This window comes from Phaethon aethereus (assembly GCF_964289735.1).
Source record: "Phaethon aethereus genome assembly, chromosome: 37".
In the NCBI taxonomy this organism is placed as follows: domain Eukaryota; kingdom Metazoa; phylum Chordata; class Aves; order Phaethontiformes; family Phaethontidae; genus Phaethon; species Phaethon aethereus.
In genome coordinates this window covers 108,741-125,623 of record NC_138613.1, presented here as the reverse complement: position 1 = coordinate 125,623, position 16,883 = coordinate 108,741, and the positions used below count along the sequence as shown (strand labels likewise).

General features: G+C 73.4%; 4 protein-coding genes across 4 annotated transcripts; 1 reads left to right on the top strand and 3 right to left on the bottom strand.

The window, feature by feature from the left end:
- Nucleotides 1-1,095: 1,095 nt before the first annotated feature.
- Nucleotides 1,096-2,614, bottom strand: B3GAT3 (beta-1,3-glucuronyltransferase 3). Its single transcript, XM_082012406.1, has 3 exons — nucleotides 2,497-2,614; nucleotides 1,591-1,881; nucleotides 1,096-1,361 (listed from the first exon to the last, which is right to left on the bottom strand). Exons 2-3 carry the CDS (start codon nucleotides 1,879-1,881, stop codon nucleotides 1,263-1,265), a joined length of 390 nt encoding a protein of 129 aa, XP_081868532.1. The 5' UTR covers nucleotides 2,497-2,614; the 3' UTR covers nucleotides 1,096-1,262.
- A 2,420-nt stretch (nucleotides 2,615-5,034) lies between these two features.
- Nucleotides 5,035-10,989, bottom strand: GANAB (glucosidase II alpha subunit; the record flags this gene model as incomplete). Its single annotated transcript, XM_082012378.1, has 25 exons — nucleotides 5,035-5,144; nucleotides 5,233-5,333; nucleotides 5,415-5,527; nucleotides 5,603-5,716; nucleotides 5,826-5,900; nucleotides 5,995-6,071; nucleotides 6,187-6,251; nucleotides 6,327-6,570; nucleotides 6,650-6,751; nucleotides 6,835-6,931; nucleotides 7,021-7,164; nucleotides 7,415-7,494; nucleotides 7,566-7,692; nucleotides 7,778-8,013; nucleotides 8,099-8,252; nucleotides 8,331-8,511; nucleotides 8,592-8,688; nucleotides 8,779-8,863; nucleotides 8,987-9,086; nucleotides 9,471-9,536; nucleotides 9,858-10,037; nucleotides 10,128-10,255; nucleotides 10,331-10,439; nucleotides 10,518-10,805; nucleotides 10,970-10,989. The coding sequence occupies 25 exons, from the start codon at nucleotides 10,987-10,989 to the stop codon at nucleotides 5,035-5,037; spliced, it is 3,093 nt and encodes a 1,030-aa protein (XP_081868504.1).
- Nucleotides 10,990-11,866: 877 nt separating this feature from the next.
- Nucleotides 11,867-13,080, top strand: ZBTB3 (zinc finger and BTB domain containing 3; the record flags this gene model as incomplete). The annotated part of the gene is given in 2 exon segments (XM_082012399.1): nucleotides 11,867-12,163; nucleotides 12,166-13,080. Coding segments are annotated over 2 exon segments (1,212 nt in total).
- A 608-nt stretch (nucleotides 13,081-13,688) lies between these two features.
- RCE1 (Ras converting CAAX endopeptidase 1) lies at nucleotides 13,689-16,371 on the bottom strand (the record flags this gene model as incomplete). Its single annotated transcript, XM_082012377.1, has 8 exons — nucleotides 13,689-13,919; nucleotides 14,006-14,068; nucleotides 14,362-14,433; nucleotides 14,510-14,677; nucleotides 14,950-15,028; nucleotides 15,099-15,182; nucleotides 15,270-15,372; nucleotides 16,175-16,371. 8 exons carry the CDS (start codon nucleotides 16,369-16,371, stop codon nucleotides 13,696-13,698), a joined length of 990 nt encoding a protein of 329 aa, XP_081868503.1. The 3' UTR covers nucleotides 13,689-13,695.
- Between the last annotated feature and the right edge of the window lie 512 nt (nucleotides 16,372-16,883).

Genomic DNA, 16,883 nt, shown 5'->3' with positions numbered 1-16,883 from the left:
CTGGCCTGCTCCAGCGCCCTGCCCGGGGGGGGCACCAACCGGGAGCTGGCCCTGCACTGCCTGGCCCGCGCCCGCGGCAGCCTGATGGTGAGGGGGGGGCCGGGGGGGTTTGGGGGTGCCCCCCCCGGCACCCTGCGACCCACCGCGCCCCCCCCCCCCGGCCCCAAACTCAGGGTGCCCTGGAGCTGCTGCTGCTGGGGACGCCGGCCTGGCCGCGGGCGGACCCCTTGGCCGGGTATCACTACACCGGTGAGTCGGGGAGGGGGTCGGGGGGGGTCAAGGGGAAGCCCCCCCAAATCCTGATCCCCCCCCCACGCCCGCAGGCAGCGACGCCTGGACCCCCCGGGAGCGGCGGCTCTTTGCCGAGGCCCTGGCGCGGCACGGGAAGGACTTCGCGCGCATCCGGCGAGCGGTGAGGGACCCCCCCCTCGCGCCCCCCGCCTCGCCGGCCTCCCCTCTCGCCTCCCGGGCCCCCACCGATCCACGGGGGCACCCCAAAACCCGCCCCCCCCCCCCCCCCAGGTGCCCTCCAAGCGGACGACGCAGTGCGTCGAGTTTTACTACCTGCACAAGTCGCGGCTGGGACGGGGGCGCAGGCAGGTACGGGGGGGGCTGGGGACGCCCCCATAATGCTGGGGGGCACCAGGGGCCCCCCCCCAGTTTTGGGGACCCCCTCTCGTGCCTGTCTCTGTTCCAGACGCCACCCGAAACCCTCGGCTCCCGCTTCCCCTGCAAGCTCTGCGGCAAGTACGCGGGGGGGTGGCGGGCCTGGGGGGCACACGGGGTGCCGGGGGGCACAGAGGGGGTCGGCGGGGGGGCACAGGGGTTGCTGCTCCCCCCCAGCCCCCCACCGCACCCTCGTTTCCCCCAGGATCTTCCCCAAGATCAAGAGCCGCAACGCCCACATGAAAATCCACCGGCAGCAGGAAATCTGGGGGGGGGCCCCACTCCTGCCTCCCCCGCGGCACCCCGGGCCCCCTGCCGTGGTGGGGGGCACGCAGCAGCCCCCGGTGTGAGGCGCCCACCCCCCTGGCGTGGGGTGTCCCCCCTCCCCAGACACGGACGAGGACGGAGCGGGAGAGTTTATTACGGAGACGAGACCCGGCTGGGGGAGCCCCGTGGGAAAGCGGGGGGTCACCCCACGGAAAAGCGGGGGGCCCCCTCGATAAATAAAGTCCGAGGGTCCCCGGGGGGCATCCCCACATTCGCTGCGTCCCCGGGGGGGGTCCCTGCGGGGCGGGGGGGGGCGCGGGGGGGGTCCCTCACACCTCGATGTGGGGGTCGGAGCCCCGGCCCTCGCGCTGCAGCTGCTCCTCCTGCCGCAGCTTCGGCTTCTCCGTCCGCGTGTGCCACACCAGCACCTGGGGGGGGGGACAGGGGGGGACGCGGCGTCAGCGGGACCCCCACCCGGAGCGGCCCGCGCTCCCCCCCGGGGCCCCCCCACCCTGCCCCCCGTGCGCCCCAGTGACCCCCTCGGTCGGGGCTGGGCACCCAGCGGAGCCCCCCAGCCTGGCCCGCGCCCCCCGCCCTGTCACCCCCCGCCCCGAGGGACGCCCGGGACCCCCAGGGCCGCCCCCCCCGGCCCCCTACCTGGGTGCAGTTGTCGGCCTTGGGCTCCAGCTCGGCGGGGGAGACGAGCCCCCCCAGCAGGCTGCTCTCCAGGTACCCCCGCTCGGCGCGGGGGTCGAAGCGGGCGCCGGGCTGCGCCAGCAGCAGGGGCAGCCCCACGGCGAAGCCGGCCATGTCCAGGGGGAAGGGGCGCTCCGGTTTCCAGGCGGTGTGGAAGCCCACCACCCGGCCCCCCGCCACCAGCGGCCGCTCGAAACGCAGGCCCCCCACCAGCCCCACCGGCCAGACCGCTACGCCCCGGGTGCTGCGCATCTGGGGGGTGGGGAGAGAACGGCTGTCAGGGGGGCCGGAGGTCAGGGGGCTCAGGGGGGGTTCGGGGGGGGGCCGGGGAGGAGCACGCCCCCTCAAAGGGGCAGAGACTGGGGGTGTTAAGTGGGATTAGGGGAGTTTGAGGAGGAATGGGGGGCTCTAGGAGGGAATTGGGGGGCTCTGGGGGGGGGATTAGGGGAGTTTGAGGAAGAATGGGGGGCTCTAGGAGGGAATTGGGGGGCTCTGGGGGGGGATTAGGGGAGTTTGAGGAAGAATGGGGGGCTCTAGGAGGGAATTGGGGGGCTCTGGGGGGGGATTAGGGAGTTTGAAGAGGAATGGGGGGCTCTAGGGGGGAATTGGGGGGCTCTGGGGGGGGATTAGGGGAGTTTGAGGAAGAATGGGGGGCTCTAGGGGGAGTAGGGGAGTTTGGGGGGGTATTGGGGGGCTCTGGGAGGAGTAGGGGAGTTTGGAGGCTAACAACACACTCCGTCACCTCAAAGAGGCACAAGCCGGAGACATTCCGAAGCAGAAAGGAGTTGGGGGCTCGGGGGGCTTAGGGGGTTCCTGGGGGGGGTTGGGGGTTCGAGGTGGGTTAGGGGGCTCGGGGGGGGTCCCCACCTCCTCGAAGAGCCGCAGGCTGTAGGTATTGTCGTCGTCGGCGAAGTAGACCACGCCGCTCTCGCCGGGCGCCCGCGTCTCCCGCAGCCACTGCAGCGCCCGGTTACGCTGCTCGACGCCGCGGGGGCGCAACCAGGGGGGGTCCCCGGGCCGGCGGCGACGCTCGGGGGGGGTCTCGACGTTCAGGTGGGTGAAGGGCACCCCGCTGCCGGCCAGCAGCCCCCCAACCAGCGCCGTGGGGGCCGCCGCGTCCTCCACCACCACCCAGTGCAGCGCCCGCACGTGCAGCAGCGTCTGCGACAGCCGCACCAGCTCCGCTTTCTGCACGGGCCTGGGGAGGGGGCAAAAGGGGCTGGGGGGGCTGCTGGGGATCCTGGGGGGCTGCTGGGGGTCATACGAAGCCAAGGAGTTTGGGGGGCACGGATGGAGCTGGGGGTGTCCCAGGCCAGGCTGTGTGCTGGAAATGGGTCTGGGGGTGCAAACCAGGCTGGGGGGGGGCGGGAAATGGGTCTGGGGGGGAAAATTATTGTATGGCAGCACGGTGGGAGAAAAGGGGTCTGGGGGGCCAGGTCAGGCTGTATTGGACAGGGGGGTGCAAATGTGTCTGGGGGACCAGGTCAGGCTCTATGGGGCCAGGGAGGGGTGGTAAATGGGTCTGGGGGGCCAGGTCAGGCTCTATGGGGCCAGGAAGGGGCGGTAAATGGGTCGGGGGGAGGCAGATCAGGCTGTACGGGGCCGGGGGGGGCAAATGGGTCTGGGGGGGGCCAGGTCAGGCTCTATGGGGCCAGGAAGGTGCGGTAAATGGGTCTGGGGGGGGCAGATCAAGCTGTATGGGGCCGGGGGGGGGGGGGGGTAAATGGGTCTGGGGGGGCTAGTTCACGCTGGCCGGGGGAGGGTCTCACCTGGCATAGGTGGGGGTCACCACGTAGATGGTGGGCAGGGCTCGGCCGCCCCCCTGCGCCCGCGGCTCCCCCCGCGCCCCCCCGGCCCGCAGCTCCCGGCCCCGGCGCCGCTCGGCCCGCAGCTGCTGGGAGCAGTCGCAGGGCTGCCCTGGGTGGGGGGGGACACGCAGCGGGGGGAAGGGGGTCAGGGACCCCAGGGTGGCCCTGGGGGGGGGTCAGGGACCCCCCAGCTGCCCCCCGGCCCCCCCTCACCGAGCTGCAGCAGGGCACAGAGCAGCCCCACCAGCGACACCACGAAGTAGACGATGAAAATGTTCTTCAGCTTCAGCCTCATGGCGGGGCCGAGGGGGCCCGGGGGGGCTCTCAGGGGGCCGGGGGGTGCTCGGGGGGTCCTGGGGAGGGGGTGGGCGAAGGGGTTTCAGGGGCTCCCGTGGGTCCTGGGTGCCCAGGCGTCCTGCCCTGGAGCCCCCAGCACCAACACCCACCCCAGCACCGCTGGTACCTCCCTCCTCCTTCCCAGTCCATCCCAGTAACCCCCCCCATCCCAGTACGTGTTCCATATCTCACCCCCAGAGCTCCCAGTCGCCCCAACAGTCACTGCAGCCCCCCCAACACCCCCCCCCAGTGCTCCCAGTCCCTCCACCGCCCCCCAGTCCCCCCAACATTCCCCCAGTACTCACCCCACTACTCCCAGTCCCTTCAGCACCCCCCCCCAAGTGCTCCCAGTCCCCGCCAGTGCTCCTCCCGGTGCTCCCAGTCCCGCAGCAAAGGAGGAGTGCGGACGTGGCGCTGTTACCACGGCGACGGGACCGGGACTCACCGCGGCGGGGCCGGCCGGGGACCGGGCCGCGGCGGCCGGGGCGCGGCGGCGGTTGGAACGGGGAGCGGTACCGGGGCCGGTTCGGGGCCGCGAAGCCTCCGCCGGGCCGGGCCGGGCCGGGCCGGGCCGGCACTTCCGGGCCGCCCCCCCCCTCGCGCGCTTGGCCGTCACTTCCGGCCGCGGTCCGACCCGCGGGGTCCGGCGGGCGCTGGCGGCCCAGCCGCGGCGTTCCGGGCACACACATGCCCCACCCCCGCCCCGGGAACCCCAAAACACCGCGTTTTGTCCTGGTTTTATTTCTCTTTTATCAAAACTCCGCGCGGGGCCGCGCCTCCCCTCCCCCCGGCCCCGCTCAGCCGCGAAAGGGGGGGCCGTTCTGCCCCCCCCGGGGGAGGGGGGAGGAAAGGAGGGGCGGGGGCTCCCCCAAACCCCAGCTGACCCCCACAGGCTGGGGGAGGGGGGAGAAAAAGGGGGCGGGGGGGAGGAAGGAGCGAGGAAGAAGGGAGGGGGGCACAAGGGGGGCAGGGGGAGCACGCAGAGCCTTGGTCCCCAGCCCCCCCCCAGCCCCCCGCTGCACCCCAGGCCCACACTTGGGGGGCGGGGGGGGGGGGGGGCAGTCAGAGGCAGCGTGTGTGTGTGTATCCCCCAGCCCCCCAAACCACCCGGGGACAGACCCCGATACAGCAGCCAAGGGGGCACAGGGACAGGCCCCTTCCCCGGGGTGGGGGGTCCCAGGGGGCTGTGGGGGGTCCTGGGGGGGCGGGGGGGGGGCAGGGGGAGCCCCCCACCCCCCGGCAGCAGCCCCCCCCCTCTGCATTATCGCAGGATGATGGCCCAGTCGTCGCCGATGCGGACCCCCGGCTTGCGCAGGGTGAGGACGGAGGTCTCGGCCTCGTGCTGGAAGTCGAGGCGCGTCTCGGAGCCATCTGGGGGGGAACACGGGGGGGGAGGGGGTAACACAGGGGTTTGAGGGGCGCACGCAGCCGCAGGACCCCCCCCGAGCCCCCTACTCACCTGCAGAACGGAGGACGACGGCGGCCGGTTTCCCCGCGCCCAGAATCACCACCCGCTCCAGCCAGGCCGGGGTGTCGAAGGAGCCCCGGGGGTCCGCCGCGCTGCGGGGAAGGAGAATGGGGAGGGGTCAGGAGGGGGCCTGGGGGTGCAGGGAGGGGGCTTGGGGGGGCGCGGGGGGGTACCTGGCCGTCAGCGCGTTGCCGGCGAAAGTGAACTGCCGGTGCAGGTAGCGCGCCTTCGTCTCGTAGTCAAAGCTCTCCCCGTCGTCCAGGAAGAGATCGCCCTCCGCTGTGCCCTTGGGGGGGGGGGGCCAGCGGTCAGGGGGGCCTGGGGAGGGACCAGGGGGGCCTGGGGAGGGGTCTGCACTCACCTGGGGGCTGAGGGCCACGTAGAGGGTGAAGGGATCCCCGCGCATGCACTCGGTGGAACGCCGCACCCGCTCCCGCCGCGGCACCACCGTCCCCCCGCGCTGGAACACCGGCACCTGCAGGGGAGACGGGGGGCGTGGGGGTGGGAAGGGGGGGGGTGGGAAGGTGGGCCCGGCCCCCCCCGCCCCCCCAAACCCCCCACCCAGCCCCAGCTCCGTCACCCACGCTGCTCATGGTCACCGGCACGTAGAGCGTCTGGGGCGCGTGGTGCTTGTGATGCGAGGCGACGTCGTACCAGACCTGGGGGTACCAGAGAGCGGGTTGGGGGGGAGATGGCCGGACGCCCACGGCCCCCCCCAAAGCCTGCAGACCCCCCCCCCCCCCCAAAGCTCACCTCTCCCTTGCCGGGCAGGTAGACCTGCACGCCACGGGCGCCCTGCTCCGTCACCGGGTGCACCAGCAGCGCCCTGTCTGGGGAAGGGGGGGTACTGGGTCAGCGCTGGGTTGGGGGGAACCGCGACAGGGTTGGGGACACCTCAGGGGTGGGGGCATCCCTGCGGCAAGCCCCCCCCCCCCCCCGCCTCACCGATCATGTACTGGTCATCGATGGCGAAGGTGGCGGCGTCCTCGGGGTACTCCATCCAGAGCGGCCTGCGGGCAGGCGCGGGGCGTCAGGGAGCCGGCGGCGGGGGGCTGTGGGGAGACCCCCGGGGCTTCCCCGCTCACCTCATGACGGGCAGCCCGTGGCGGTGGCTGCGGTAGAAGGCGGTGTACCAGAAGGGCAGGAGAGCGTAACGCTGGCGGACGGCGGCGCGGATCAGCGCCACGTTCTCCTCCCCGAAGAGCCAGGGCTCGCGGCGCGCCGTGTCCAGGTGGGCGTGGGCGCGGAAAAAGGGCTGGAAGGCGCCCGCCTGGTACCACCGCACCAGCAGCTCCGCCTCGGGGTTCTTGAAAAAGCCCCCCACGTCCGCTGCGGGGGCAGGAGGGGCTCAGGGCGGCCCCCGCCGCCGCGCGGCCGCGCCCCCCGCGCCGGCTTTCGCCCCGCTCACCGCCGCAGAAGGAGAGGCCAGCCAGCCCGAAGCTCAGGCACATGGGGATGGAGATCTTCAGGTGCTCCCACTCCGCCGCGTTGTCGCCCGTCCACACCGCGCCTGCGGGAGAGGGGGGGTCAGGCGGCGGGGGGACGCACGCACGTGGCGCGGGGGGGCCCCCCGGGGCGGACCCCCGCCCTCACCGTAGCGCTGGGAGCCGGCGAAGAAAGCCCGGCTCAGCACGAAGGGTCGGCGCTGCCCGCCCGAGCGCTGGATCTGCCCCTCGGCCGTCGCCATTTGCTGCGGGGAGGGGAGAGAACACAGAGAAAAGGCCGTGAGGGGGCGAGGGGGGCGCGGGGAGGTCCGGGGCGAGGGGGGGCCGCGCTCACCACGTAGAGGCCGTAGAGGTTGTGGAGGTCGCGGTGCTCCCAGCCGCCGTGGTGCACCGCGTCCTTGTGCATCGTCACCTCGGGGCCGCTGAAGACCGAGGGTTCGTTCATGTCGTTCCAGGTGAAGAGGTTTTCGGTCGAGCCCTGGGGTGGGGGGGGCCACGGTGAGGAGGGGGGGGCCAGGGTGAGGAGGGGGGGGCCACGGTGAGGAGGGGGGGGCCACGGTGAGGAGGGGGGGGCCACGGTGAGGGGGGGGGGGCCACGGTGAGGGGGGGGGGCCACGGTGAGGGGGGGGGGGCCACGACAGCAATTCAAAAGCAGGAGGTCGACAGGGTGGAGGGCAGCGACGGGGTGGGGGGGCAGCGAGCCGACGGCGACATGGGGGGGTCCTCACCTCGTACTGGTCATAGGCGAACATGGAAGCCCACCACGCGCGCATCTCGGGGTTGGTGAAGTCGGGGTACGCGGCGGAGCCTGGGGGCAGCGCAGGGGTCAGCGTGGGCCCCCCCGGGGCTCCCCCCGGGCCCCCGCCCGGCCCCGCTCACCCGGCCAGCACCAGCCCTCGTAGTCGCTGCCGTCCTTTGTCTTGACGTAGAACCCGCGGGAGCGCAGCTCGGTGTGGACGCGGTACCCGCTGTCCACCTTGATGTGGGGGTCCACGATGCTGACCATCTAGGGGGGGCAGGACCCACGCGTCAGCACCCGTGGGAGGGGTCCCGCAGCCCCCCCCCCCCCAGGCCCTTCCCGGTCCCCCCACCTTGCGTTTCTTGGCGGCCAGGCGTTCCAGCATGGCGCGGGGTCGGGGGAACTTGCTGGGGTCCCAGGTGAAATAGCGTTTGCCGTCGGCATGTTCGATGTCCAGCCAGAGCACGTCGCAGGGCACCGCGTGCTCCTCGAAGCCGCGCTCCACCGCCGCCACGTCCTCCTCGTCGTTGTAGTTCCAGCGGCTCTGGTGGTAACCCAAGGCGAAAAGGGGGGGCAGCGCCTGGGTGCCTGCGAAGGCGGGGGGACAGCGGGGCTCGGTGCGGGGTCCCCGCCGCCGCCCCGCGCCCCCCGGCCCGTCCCCCGGCGGCGTTACCGGTGAGGGCGGCGTACTGCCCGGCCACGGCGGCGGGCGTGGGGCCCAGCAGCAGGAAAACGTCGATGATGCCGCTCTCCGACATCCAGCGCACGTCGGTCTGCGGCGTCTCGCCCCCGCCCTGCATGTAATCCAGCAGCTTCCCGAAAAGCGTCTGCGGGTGGGGAGGGGGCGTCAGGGCCCCGCCGGACCCCCTCCCCGGACCCGCCCCCCGGCATCGCCCGCCCCGCACCTTGCCGGCGGTGTTGGAGCTGATGTCCACCCAGGTCTCGGCGGCGTTGAGCCAGAAGACGCCGAGGGTGCGGCGGGCGCTGTGCGCCAGCAGGAGCGGGACGGAGCCGTAGAGCGCCATGGGGTTGTAGAGCTCGTACTGGAAGACGTCCAGGTTGTAGAGGCGGTACGGGTCCCCCCCCCTGCGGGAGGCCAGGCGGGTCAGCGTCCCCCCCCGCGGTGCCACCGTCACCCCGCCGGCCGCGCCCTCCCCGCCACTCACTCGGTGGTGCGGAGCCGCAGGCTGTCGGCGTGCTCGGGGATGCCGTAGACGTGCTCGAAGCCCGGCAGGGAAAAGTCCAGCCCCACTGAAGTGGGTCCTGCAGTGGGACGGGGAGGGGGACGCGGCTGTCAAACCGGGGGCCCCCGCTCCACACCGGTTGCCCCCGCCGCCACGGGACGGGCCTCACCGTTGGGTTTGGTGTCCGTGTGCGTCTTGAACGTCTCCTCCCAAGAGCCCGGCTCCTCCGCGGCCTCGGCCGCAGCCTCCGGGGCCTGCGGGGCCGGACGCCGTTAGGGATGGGTGGGGAGAGGGATTCTCCCAAAAGAAAGGGGGGGCCCATCTCCCTGCTGGCCCCCCAGCACCTCGCCCGGAGCCCCCCCCGCTCCCCATAATACCTTCTCGCTCCGGTTGTCGGCGTCCTCCGTCCCGGCAGCAGCTTCTTCCCGCCCCTCAGCGGATGCCCCCTCCTCCGCCGGGGGCTCCCTGGGGGTGTCCCTGCAAGTGAGGGGAGAGGAGTGGGCGTTACGGGGTGCCGGGGCACCCCGGTTGCCGCAGGCAGGAGTCACACGCGCAGAGCGGGTTCGCAGCGGGGCGGGAGGGGACACGGGCCAGGACACCGCAGCAGGCACTCACTGGGGACCCCGAGATAGAGAGAGCACCCCAACTACCCCCCAGCTCACTCGGGGTGGGGGGGCAGCTCCTCGCTTCTGGGGGGCACGGGGACGGCCCCGGCCGTTCCTGCCCCCTCCTCCTCCCTCCCGCTGGAGCCTGCCCAGCCCAGGGGGCTGGGGGGGGGACGCTGTCCCCTGGCCGGGGCTCCCGCTGGGGGCCCGGGGGGGCGGGGGGGGGCAGAAGCAGCAGCAGAAGCCACAGATTTACCTATGGAAAAGGCTCTTGATCTTATCCCACAAGCTACCGACCGAGCTACTAACTTTATCCGAGAAACTGGGGCACGGGCGGGGGGGAAGCGCAGCCAGAAACAGAAACACAGCGAAAGTCAGTGCGAGGAGCCGCCGGACAGACAGATGGACGCAGCCCCGCGCGGCTCCCTCCCCCCCCCCCCCCTTATGGGCTGCCCTCCCTCTTGGGGGGGGTCCCTTGGAGCGCTGCCGTTCTCCCACCCTTCCCGGGGGAGTTACCCTCACCGGAGCAGGGACAGCCGGGCACCCCAAGCTCCCTGGGAGGGGGTTTGCTGGGTGCCCCGGGGTGGGAGGGGAGCCTGGGGGGGGTGTGGGGGGCCGGTCCCGCCCGCCCGGCCGTACTCACGAGTCCCGGCGGCGTCGGAGGTGCTCGAAGAAGAGGAGGCCGCGGGCGTTGATGCTGCAGAGCAGCTCCCGGCCCTGCAGCAGGTCCATGCGGAACGGCTTCTCCGTCACCAGCAGCCGGTGGCCCGCAGGGCCCAGCGACAGCTCCAGGCTCCCCTCATCCCGTCCCGTCACCGCCAGCCTGCCGGGAAAACACGGGGAGGGCGCTGAGGGCGGCCGCGTCCCCCCGCCCGTGTCCCCCGCCCTGCGTCCCCCCCTGCCCGGCGCTCACCTCTCCACCGGTGGCTCCGCCACCAGCACGTCCGGCACCTCAAAGCGCGGCCGCGGCGGATTCAGCTCCTTGACGCGGATACGGGTCACGTTGCCCCGCAGCCCCCACAGCTCCAGCAGCAGCGGGACCTGGAAGGAGCCGCACGCACGGTGTCGGCGGGACGCTGCCGGCCCCCGCGCCCCCCTCCCCGGCCCCGCACGGACCTTGGTGGCCTCGTTGATGAGCTGTAGCCTGGCGGCGTCGGGCCCGAGCTGCAGCGACTCCAGGAGGGCCCGGTACGGCGAGCGCCCGGGCTGCAGGCCGCGCTGGCGCCTGCGGGGAGCGGGGAAAGAGCCTGAGCCCCGGCCCGGCCCCGGCCGCCCCCCCCGGCGGGGCCTCCCCCGCACCCACCTGCAGAAACCGCTTTGTTCGCACGTCTTGAAGTTGCTCCGGTCCACGGCCAGGGCGGCCCCGAGGCAAAGGGCCGCCCAGAGCAGCGCCGCCGGCCGCCGCCTGCGGGGGGACGGGGCGGGTCGGGGCGAAGGGCAGGGCCGCGGCTCCGCCTCCGCCACGGCGGGGAAGGGGCCAGGGAACCGGGCAGGGGGACGCGACACCGGCTGCAACCGGGGAGCGGGGACGGGACGGCCGGGAGCCACCGCGGGCGGGGGAGGGGGGCTGGTGGCGGGGCTCGGCCCGCAGCTGGGGCCCGGCGGGTTGGGGGGGCGCGGGCGGCGGGGGGCGCGGTGCGGGGGGGGGGGGGGCGCTGGCGGGGAGGGTGCGGGGGTCCCTCCGGCGAGGGATGGGGGCTCCCGGGGGGATGGGGGGGTGTCCAGGCGCGGGATCCCCCGCCCGCACACGCTCACCTCCCCGGCGCCGCCGCCATCTTGGATCGGGCCTGACCCTTCACCCCGCCCCTGGCCCTACGCCGCCGCGCCCCATTGGCTGCGGAGAGCCCCGCCCTCGAACCCTCCCTCGGCCGCGCCCCTCCCTCTGCGGGGAGGAGCTTGGGCCCCGCCGGCGCGCGCGCGCGCTCCCGTCCCGTTCCGCCTCACCGCGTTGCCGGGGAGATCCTAGCCCCGCCCACCGCCCCGTGATTGGTGCGCGAGGGAATGAGGGATGGCACCTTGCGCCAATCAGAGTGCGAGATAGGGAAGAGGCGGAGACATACCGGTTGGGGGGAACCGCAGACCAATGAAAGCGCGGGAAAGCTGAGTGACACATACGAGTGCCCAGTCAGAACACCCCGCCGGCCCGGGGACCCGCCGCCCGCCGAGGGCTTCCCCGGCAACGCCCCGCCCCCGCGGTCATGGCAACCACGGCCATGGCAACCGCGGCCCGCCTCTTCCCGGGAGGGCGGCAGAAGGCGCCAATCAGCAGCCCGTCTCCATGAGTGGCGGGGGAGGACGGCCAATCATCAGGCGCCGCTAACCCTCGTCGGCTCGGCCCCGTTGAGCGGTATGCGATCGGGCCAATGGAAGCGGGAGCGGCCGGCCGGCAGGGCTGCCAATCAGCGCGGAGGGGCGGGGCGTCGCCAGGCCGCTGCTTTGTGGTGAGTGGGGACGGGGGGCGCGGAACCGGGTCGGGCCCCGCCGGGCCTGAACGGGCCCCGCCGCGCCGGGCCCGGCCCCTCCCGGCCTGGGCAGGGTCTCCCGGGCAGGCCGGGCCGGCACCGGCCTCCCGCGGCCCTGTCACCGGCCAGGCCCGGCTGACCCCCGGCCCGCTCTGTCACCCCGCAGGCCGGCAGAGCCCCGCGGGACGCCATGGAGTTCCCCGAGCACAGCCGGCAGCTGCTGCGGGGGCTGCGGGAACAGCGGGCCCAAGGCTTCCTCTGCGACTGCACCGTGCTGGTGGGCAGCGCCCCATTCCCGGCCCACCGCGCCGTCCTGGCCGCCTGCAGCGCCTTCTTCCACATGTGCTACGCCGAGCGCTTGGACAAGGGCGACTTGGTTTGCCTGAACAGCGAGATCGTCACGCCGCCCGCCTTCGGCCTGCTCCTGGAGTTCATGTACGAGGGGCGGCTGGCGCTGGCCGCCACGCCGCTGGAGGACGTGCTGGCGGGCTGGAGGACGTGCTGGCGGCCGCCAGCTACCTGCACATGAACGACGTCGTCAAGCTCTGCAAGAAGAAGCTGCAGGCGCGGGTGCCGGCCGAGGCCGACAGCACCAAGCGGGAGGAGGACGCCCCCGGCAGCCCCCCGCTGCCCCCCGCCGTCCCCCAGCAGCGCCCGCCCAGCCCCGGGGCACCCCTCCCGGCCCTCCCTGGCCCAGCCCCCCACGCTGGGGGTGGCGAGGAGCTGGGCACGCTCCCCCCCGAGCCGCCGGTGCCCCGCGTGGACGTGGCCGACACCACGCAGCCCGGCATGGAGGGCGACTGGCCCCGTGCCGCCCCCCCAGAGCTCCCCCTCCCCAGCCCCAGCAGCTCGACGGAGGCCGCCCCCCGCGCCGCCTTCCCTGGGGGCGAGCTGCCTGCTCCAGGGGGCCTCTGCGCAGGGCCTTGGGCGCCCGCCGCCCCTGGCGGGCTGCTGCCTGCCGCCGTCAAGGTGGAGGCCATCGTCATCTCCGACGAGGAACCCGAGGCGGGCGCCCGCCGCCCCGCTGGCCTCTTCCCCGGGCCATCCCGCGCCCCACGGCCCGCGGCCTTTGGGGAGGCGTCAGGGGAGCCGCTGCCCTTCGGGCTGCCGGCGCTGCGGGAGCCGTTGTTCCTGCCGCCGCTGGAGGGGCGCGGGGGCTTCGGGCTCTTTGCCGAGGAGGCGCCGACCTGCCCCACCTGCGGGAAAACCTTCTCCTGCTCCTACACCCTGCGCCGCCACGCCACCGTGCACACGCGGGAGCGCCCGTACGAGTGCCGCCACTGCCTGCGCAGCTACACCCAGTCCGGGGACCTCTACCGCCACATCCGCAAGGCCCACAGCCACGGGCCGCCCGCCCGCGGCGGCCACGGCGACCACGACCGCGACTGCGACAACCCGCCCTAAGCGGGGACGGGGCGGCGGAGCCGGCGGGCGGCGGGACCCGGGGGCGCCGGGGAGGGGGCGGGGCCCTGCAGCGGGGGCGGAACGGGTGTACGGCGGTCACGTGCGGCCGTGAGGGAATAAAACGCCGCGGGTAACCGGCAGCGGGTGGTCTCTCGAGGAGGTGGGGCCTATGGCCACGCCCACGCCGCGCTCCCATTGGCTCCCGCACCGTCCAATAGCTGAGTCGTGCCGCGAGCGCACCTGCCGTAGCACAGCGCCCCCTGCCGGAGGGGAGGAACTCTGGCACTCCCAGTCCTCTCCCAGTCTGAACTGGGACAAATTCCAGTTTGGGCCTCAGCCCAACCCAGTACGACTCCCCTTAAACCCAGTCCCGATCCCGGCAGGGCCCAGGTCCCGACTTGGGCCTGTCCCAGTCCCATCCTAGTCCCGTCCCAGTCCCATCCTAGTCCCTCCCAGTCCCGTCCCAGTCCCTCCCAGTCCCGTCCCAGTCCCGTCCCAGTCCAGGCACGCCAAGGCTTAAAGGACTTTAATCACAAAAATAGAGCTCTGTCCGGCGGCACCTATAAAAACAGGGGCTGGGGGCTGGGGGGCCGGGGCGGGCGCCCCGCGCCCGGGTCAGGAGCAGGCGGGGGGAGCCCCCGGGCGGGGGGCGCAGGCCGGGGCCCCCCCGAAGAAGGCGGGTTCGGTGAGGGGGTGCAGGAGGAGGAGGAAGAGCAGGACCCCCAGCAGGTAACAGGGGAGCAGGGCGCGGCGCCGGGGGTGCTCCAGCGCCGCCCCCACCGCCGGGAACCCCATCGAGTTGCAGAAGGAGTGACACAGCACCGGGCCCGCCAGGTGGCCTGCGGGACGGACGGACGGACAGACAGTGGGAGCGGCCGCGCCCCCCGCCACGCCCCGGCCCCCCGCGCCCCCCTGCGCGCCCCACCTGTCCTGAGGAAGATGAAGGCCGTGTAGGCGCCAAAGACGGCCGTGTAGGAGAACTGGAAAGCTGCGGGGGGGGGTGTTGGGGAGGGGCTGAGCACCCCCATACCCCCCCCAGGAACCCTGTATCCCCCCCGGGCTCCCCACATCCCCCCCGGGCTCCCCACATCCCCCCCAGACACCCCACACATCCCTTAAGCACCCTATGCCCCCCAGGCAGCCTCCCCACCCCGCAGCCCACCCCCAGAGTACCCCCACCCTGCCCCAAGCTCTCCATATCCCGTCCCCCCAGCACCCCAAGGTCCCCCCAGCCCCCTCCCCGGGCGCCCCACGGCCCCCCCCTCCCCGCCGCGGCGGTACCTGCCGACATGAAGATGCTGCCGACGGAGCCCTGCCGGAACCGGAGCTGCTCGATGACGTGGTGGAAATGGGCTGGGGGGCAAGAAAGGGGCCGTCAGGCTCGGGCTGGGGGGGCCTGGGGGGGTCCCCGGGGGGGCCCCGCACTCACCCACGCCGAAGAAGAGGGGGCAGGCGAGGACGGCGGGGCCGGGGCCGGTGCAGGGCACCAGCATGGGCAGCATGCAGGCGCGGAAGACCAGCTCCTCCGTCAGCGGGGCCACCACCTGGTTCCGCAGCCAGCGCACGTCGCCCAGACACAGCGCCCAGAAACGGGGGTCTGCGGGACACCGGGGGGGGGCCCATGGCCGCACCCCAAAACCCGCCGCCGCTGACCCCAAAACCCGCTGCCCCGCTCGGGGTCGTCTGAACCAACGGGCCCCCCCAAAACCCCACCTCTGCCACCCCCAAACCCACCACACCCCATTAACCCGCTCAGATTCCCAAGCGCGCCCCCCCCAAACCCAGTGCTCCCCAAAACCCAGCGCCCCCCCTGGCTCGGGACCCCTTACCCAGCCCCTGACGCCCCCCCAAGTCGTGTCCCCCTCTTACCGAGGGCCACCCTGACGCCATCGAGCCAGCGCCAGGGACAGTCCATGGAGAGCTGGATGAGGGGCCCCAGGAAGAGGATCTGGGGGTTCAGGGGGGCTCAGGGGGAGCCAGGGGGGCCGTGCTGCCCCCCGCCCCAGCCTCACACCTACCATGGTGAGCAGCAGCGGCAGGAGCGTGGCCGGCAGCAGCCCCTCCAGGCGCAGCCCCAGCAGTGCCGGCAGCGGGGTGTCCGGCTGTGGGGAGAAGAGGGGGGGTCAGCATCGCTCTCGGGGGTCCCCCGTGTGTCCCCGTCCCTCAAACCGGGGCCCCCCAAACCTCACCTTGATGCCCGTCAGCTCCTTCCACAGCCAGACGAAGGCCGGGGAGAGCCCCGAGACCACCAGAACGCTGGTGAAGCGCCGCTTGATGACGGCCGGGTGGTCCCTGCCACCAAGGGGGTCAGCATGAGTGGGGGGCTATCCCGACTGCACCCCCCACCCCACAGACACCAAGGAGCTCCCCCAAGACCCCACAGCCCCCCCACGTACTCTATAACCCCCCCAATACTCTGAAGACCCCCTCCCAACCACCCTCAATGCACCCCAGACCCACCAGGTACCCTATAAACCCCACCAGGATACCCATACCCCCCCCAGATACCCTACAGACCCCCCATACCTCCCACGGGTACCCTACAGACCCCCCAGGCCTCCCCCAGGGATGCTATGGACCCCCCCCGGATACCCTACAGACCCCCCATACCTCCCACGGGTACCCCACAGACCCCCCAGGCCTCCCCCAGGGATGCTATGGACCCCCCCTAGATACCCTACAGACCCCCCATACCTCCCACGGGTACCCCACAGACCCCCCAGGCCTCCCCCAGGGACACTATGGACCCTCCACAGATACCCTACAGACCCCCCCCCATACCTCCCACGGGTACCCCACAGACCCCCCCAGATCTCCCCCAGGGACGCTACGGACCCCCCCATACCTCCCCAGAGCCCCCCCCCCCAGGGACGCTATGGGCCCCCCCCAGATACCCTACAGACCCCCCCATACCTCCCACGGGTACCCCACAGACCCCCCCAGGGACGCTATGGACCCCCCACACCTCCCACAGATACCCTACAGATCCCCCACGCACCCTATAAACCCCCCCATACCTCCCGCGGGTACCCTACAGACCCCCCAAGAAGCCCCCCATGCCCCCCGGAGCCCCCCCCGGCCCCCCAGCCCGTACCGCGGCAGGGGGCTGCCCCAGACGTAGAGGCTGCCCACGTAGGAGCAGGCCAGGCTGAGGCAGGCCAGCACGGCGGCCCAGCACGGCCCGGGGCCGGCGGCGGGGGCCGGGGCCGCTCCCGGGGCCGCTCCCGGGGCCGGCCCGGCGCGACCCGGCGCGGCCCAGGACGAGCCGCCCGCGGCCTCCGACACCGCCATGGCGCCGCGGGGCGGGGCCAGGGGCGGGGCCAGGCGCCGCGGGGCGGGGAGAGGGTGGTGCCAGGCGCCGCGGGGCGGGGAGAAGGCGGGGCCAGGCGCCGCGGGGCTGGGGGTAGGGTGGGGCCAAGCGCCGCGGGGCGGAGCGAAGCATCGCGGGGCGGAGCAAGGCCCCATGGGGCGGGGCGGGGCTCCGGGGGGCGGGAGGGGGTGTGCCAAAAGGCGGGGCGGGGCGTCGAGGGGGCGATGGGAGCTGGGTGGGAAACTGGGGCACAGCTGATGGGGTACTGGGATGCGGGAACTGGGACTGACTGGGAGAACCGGGACCCACCGGGGAAACTGGGACTGACTGGGAAAACTGGGACCAAATGGGGGAACTGGGACTGACTGGGAGAACTGGGACCCACCATGGAAACTGGGACTGACTGGGAGAACTGGGACCACATGGGGGAACCGGGACTGACTGGGAAACCGGGATGAAATGGGAGAACTGGGACTGACTGAGAGAATCCGGA

Coding starts and splice junctions, on each gene's coding strand:
- B3GAT3 (XM_082012406.1), bottom strand. CDS start 1,881: ATGCGCAGCACCCGGGGCGTAGCGGTCTGGCCGGTGGGGCTGGTGGGG. Junction 1,362..1,590: donor AGGCCGACAACTGCACCCAG/GTAGGGGGCCGG, acceptor CCCCCCCCCCAG/GTGCTGGTGTGGCACACGCG.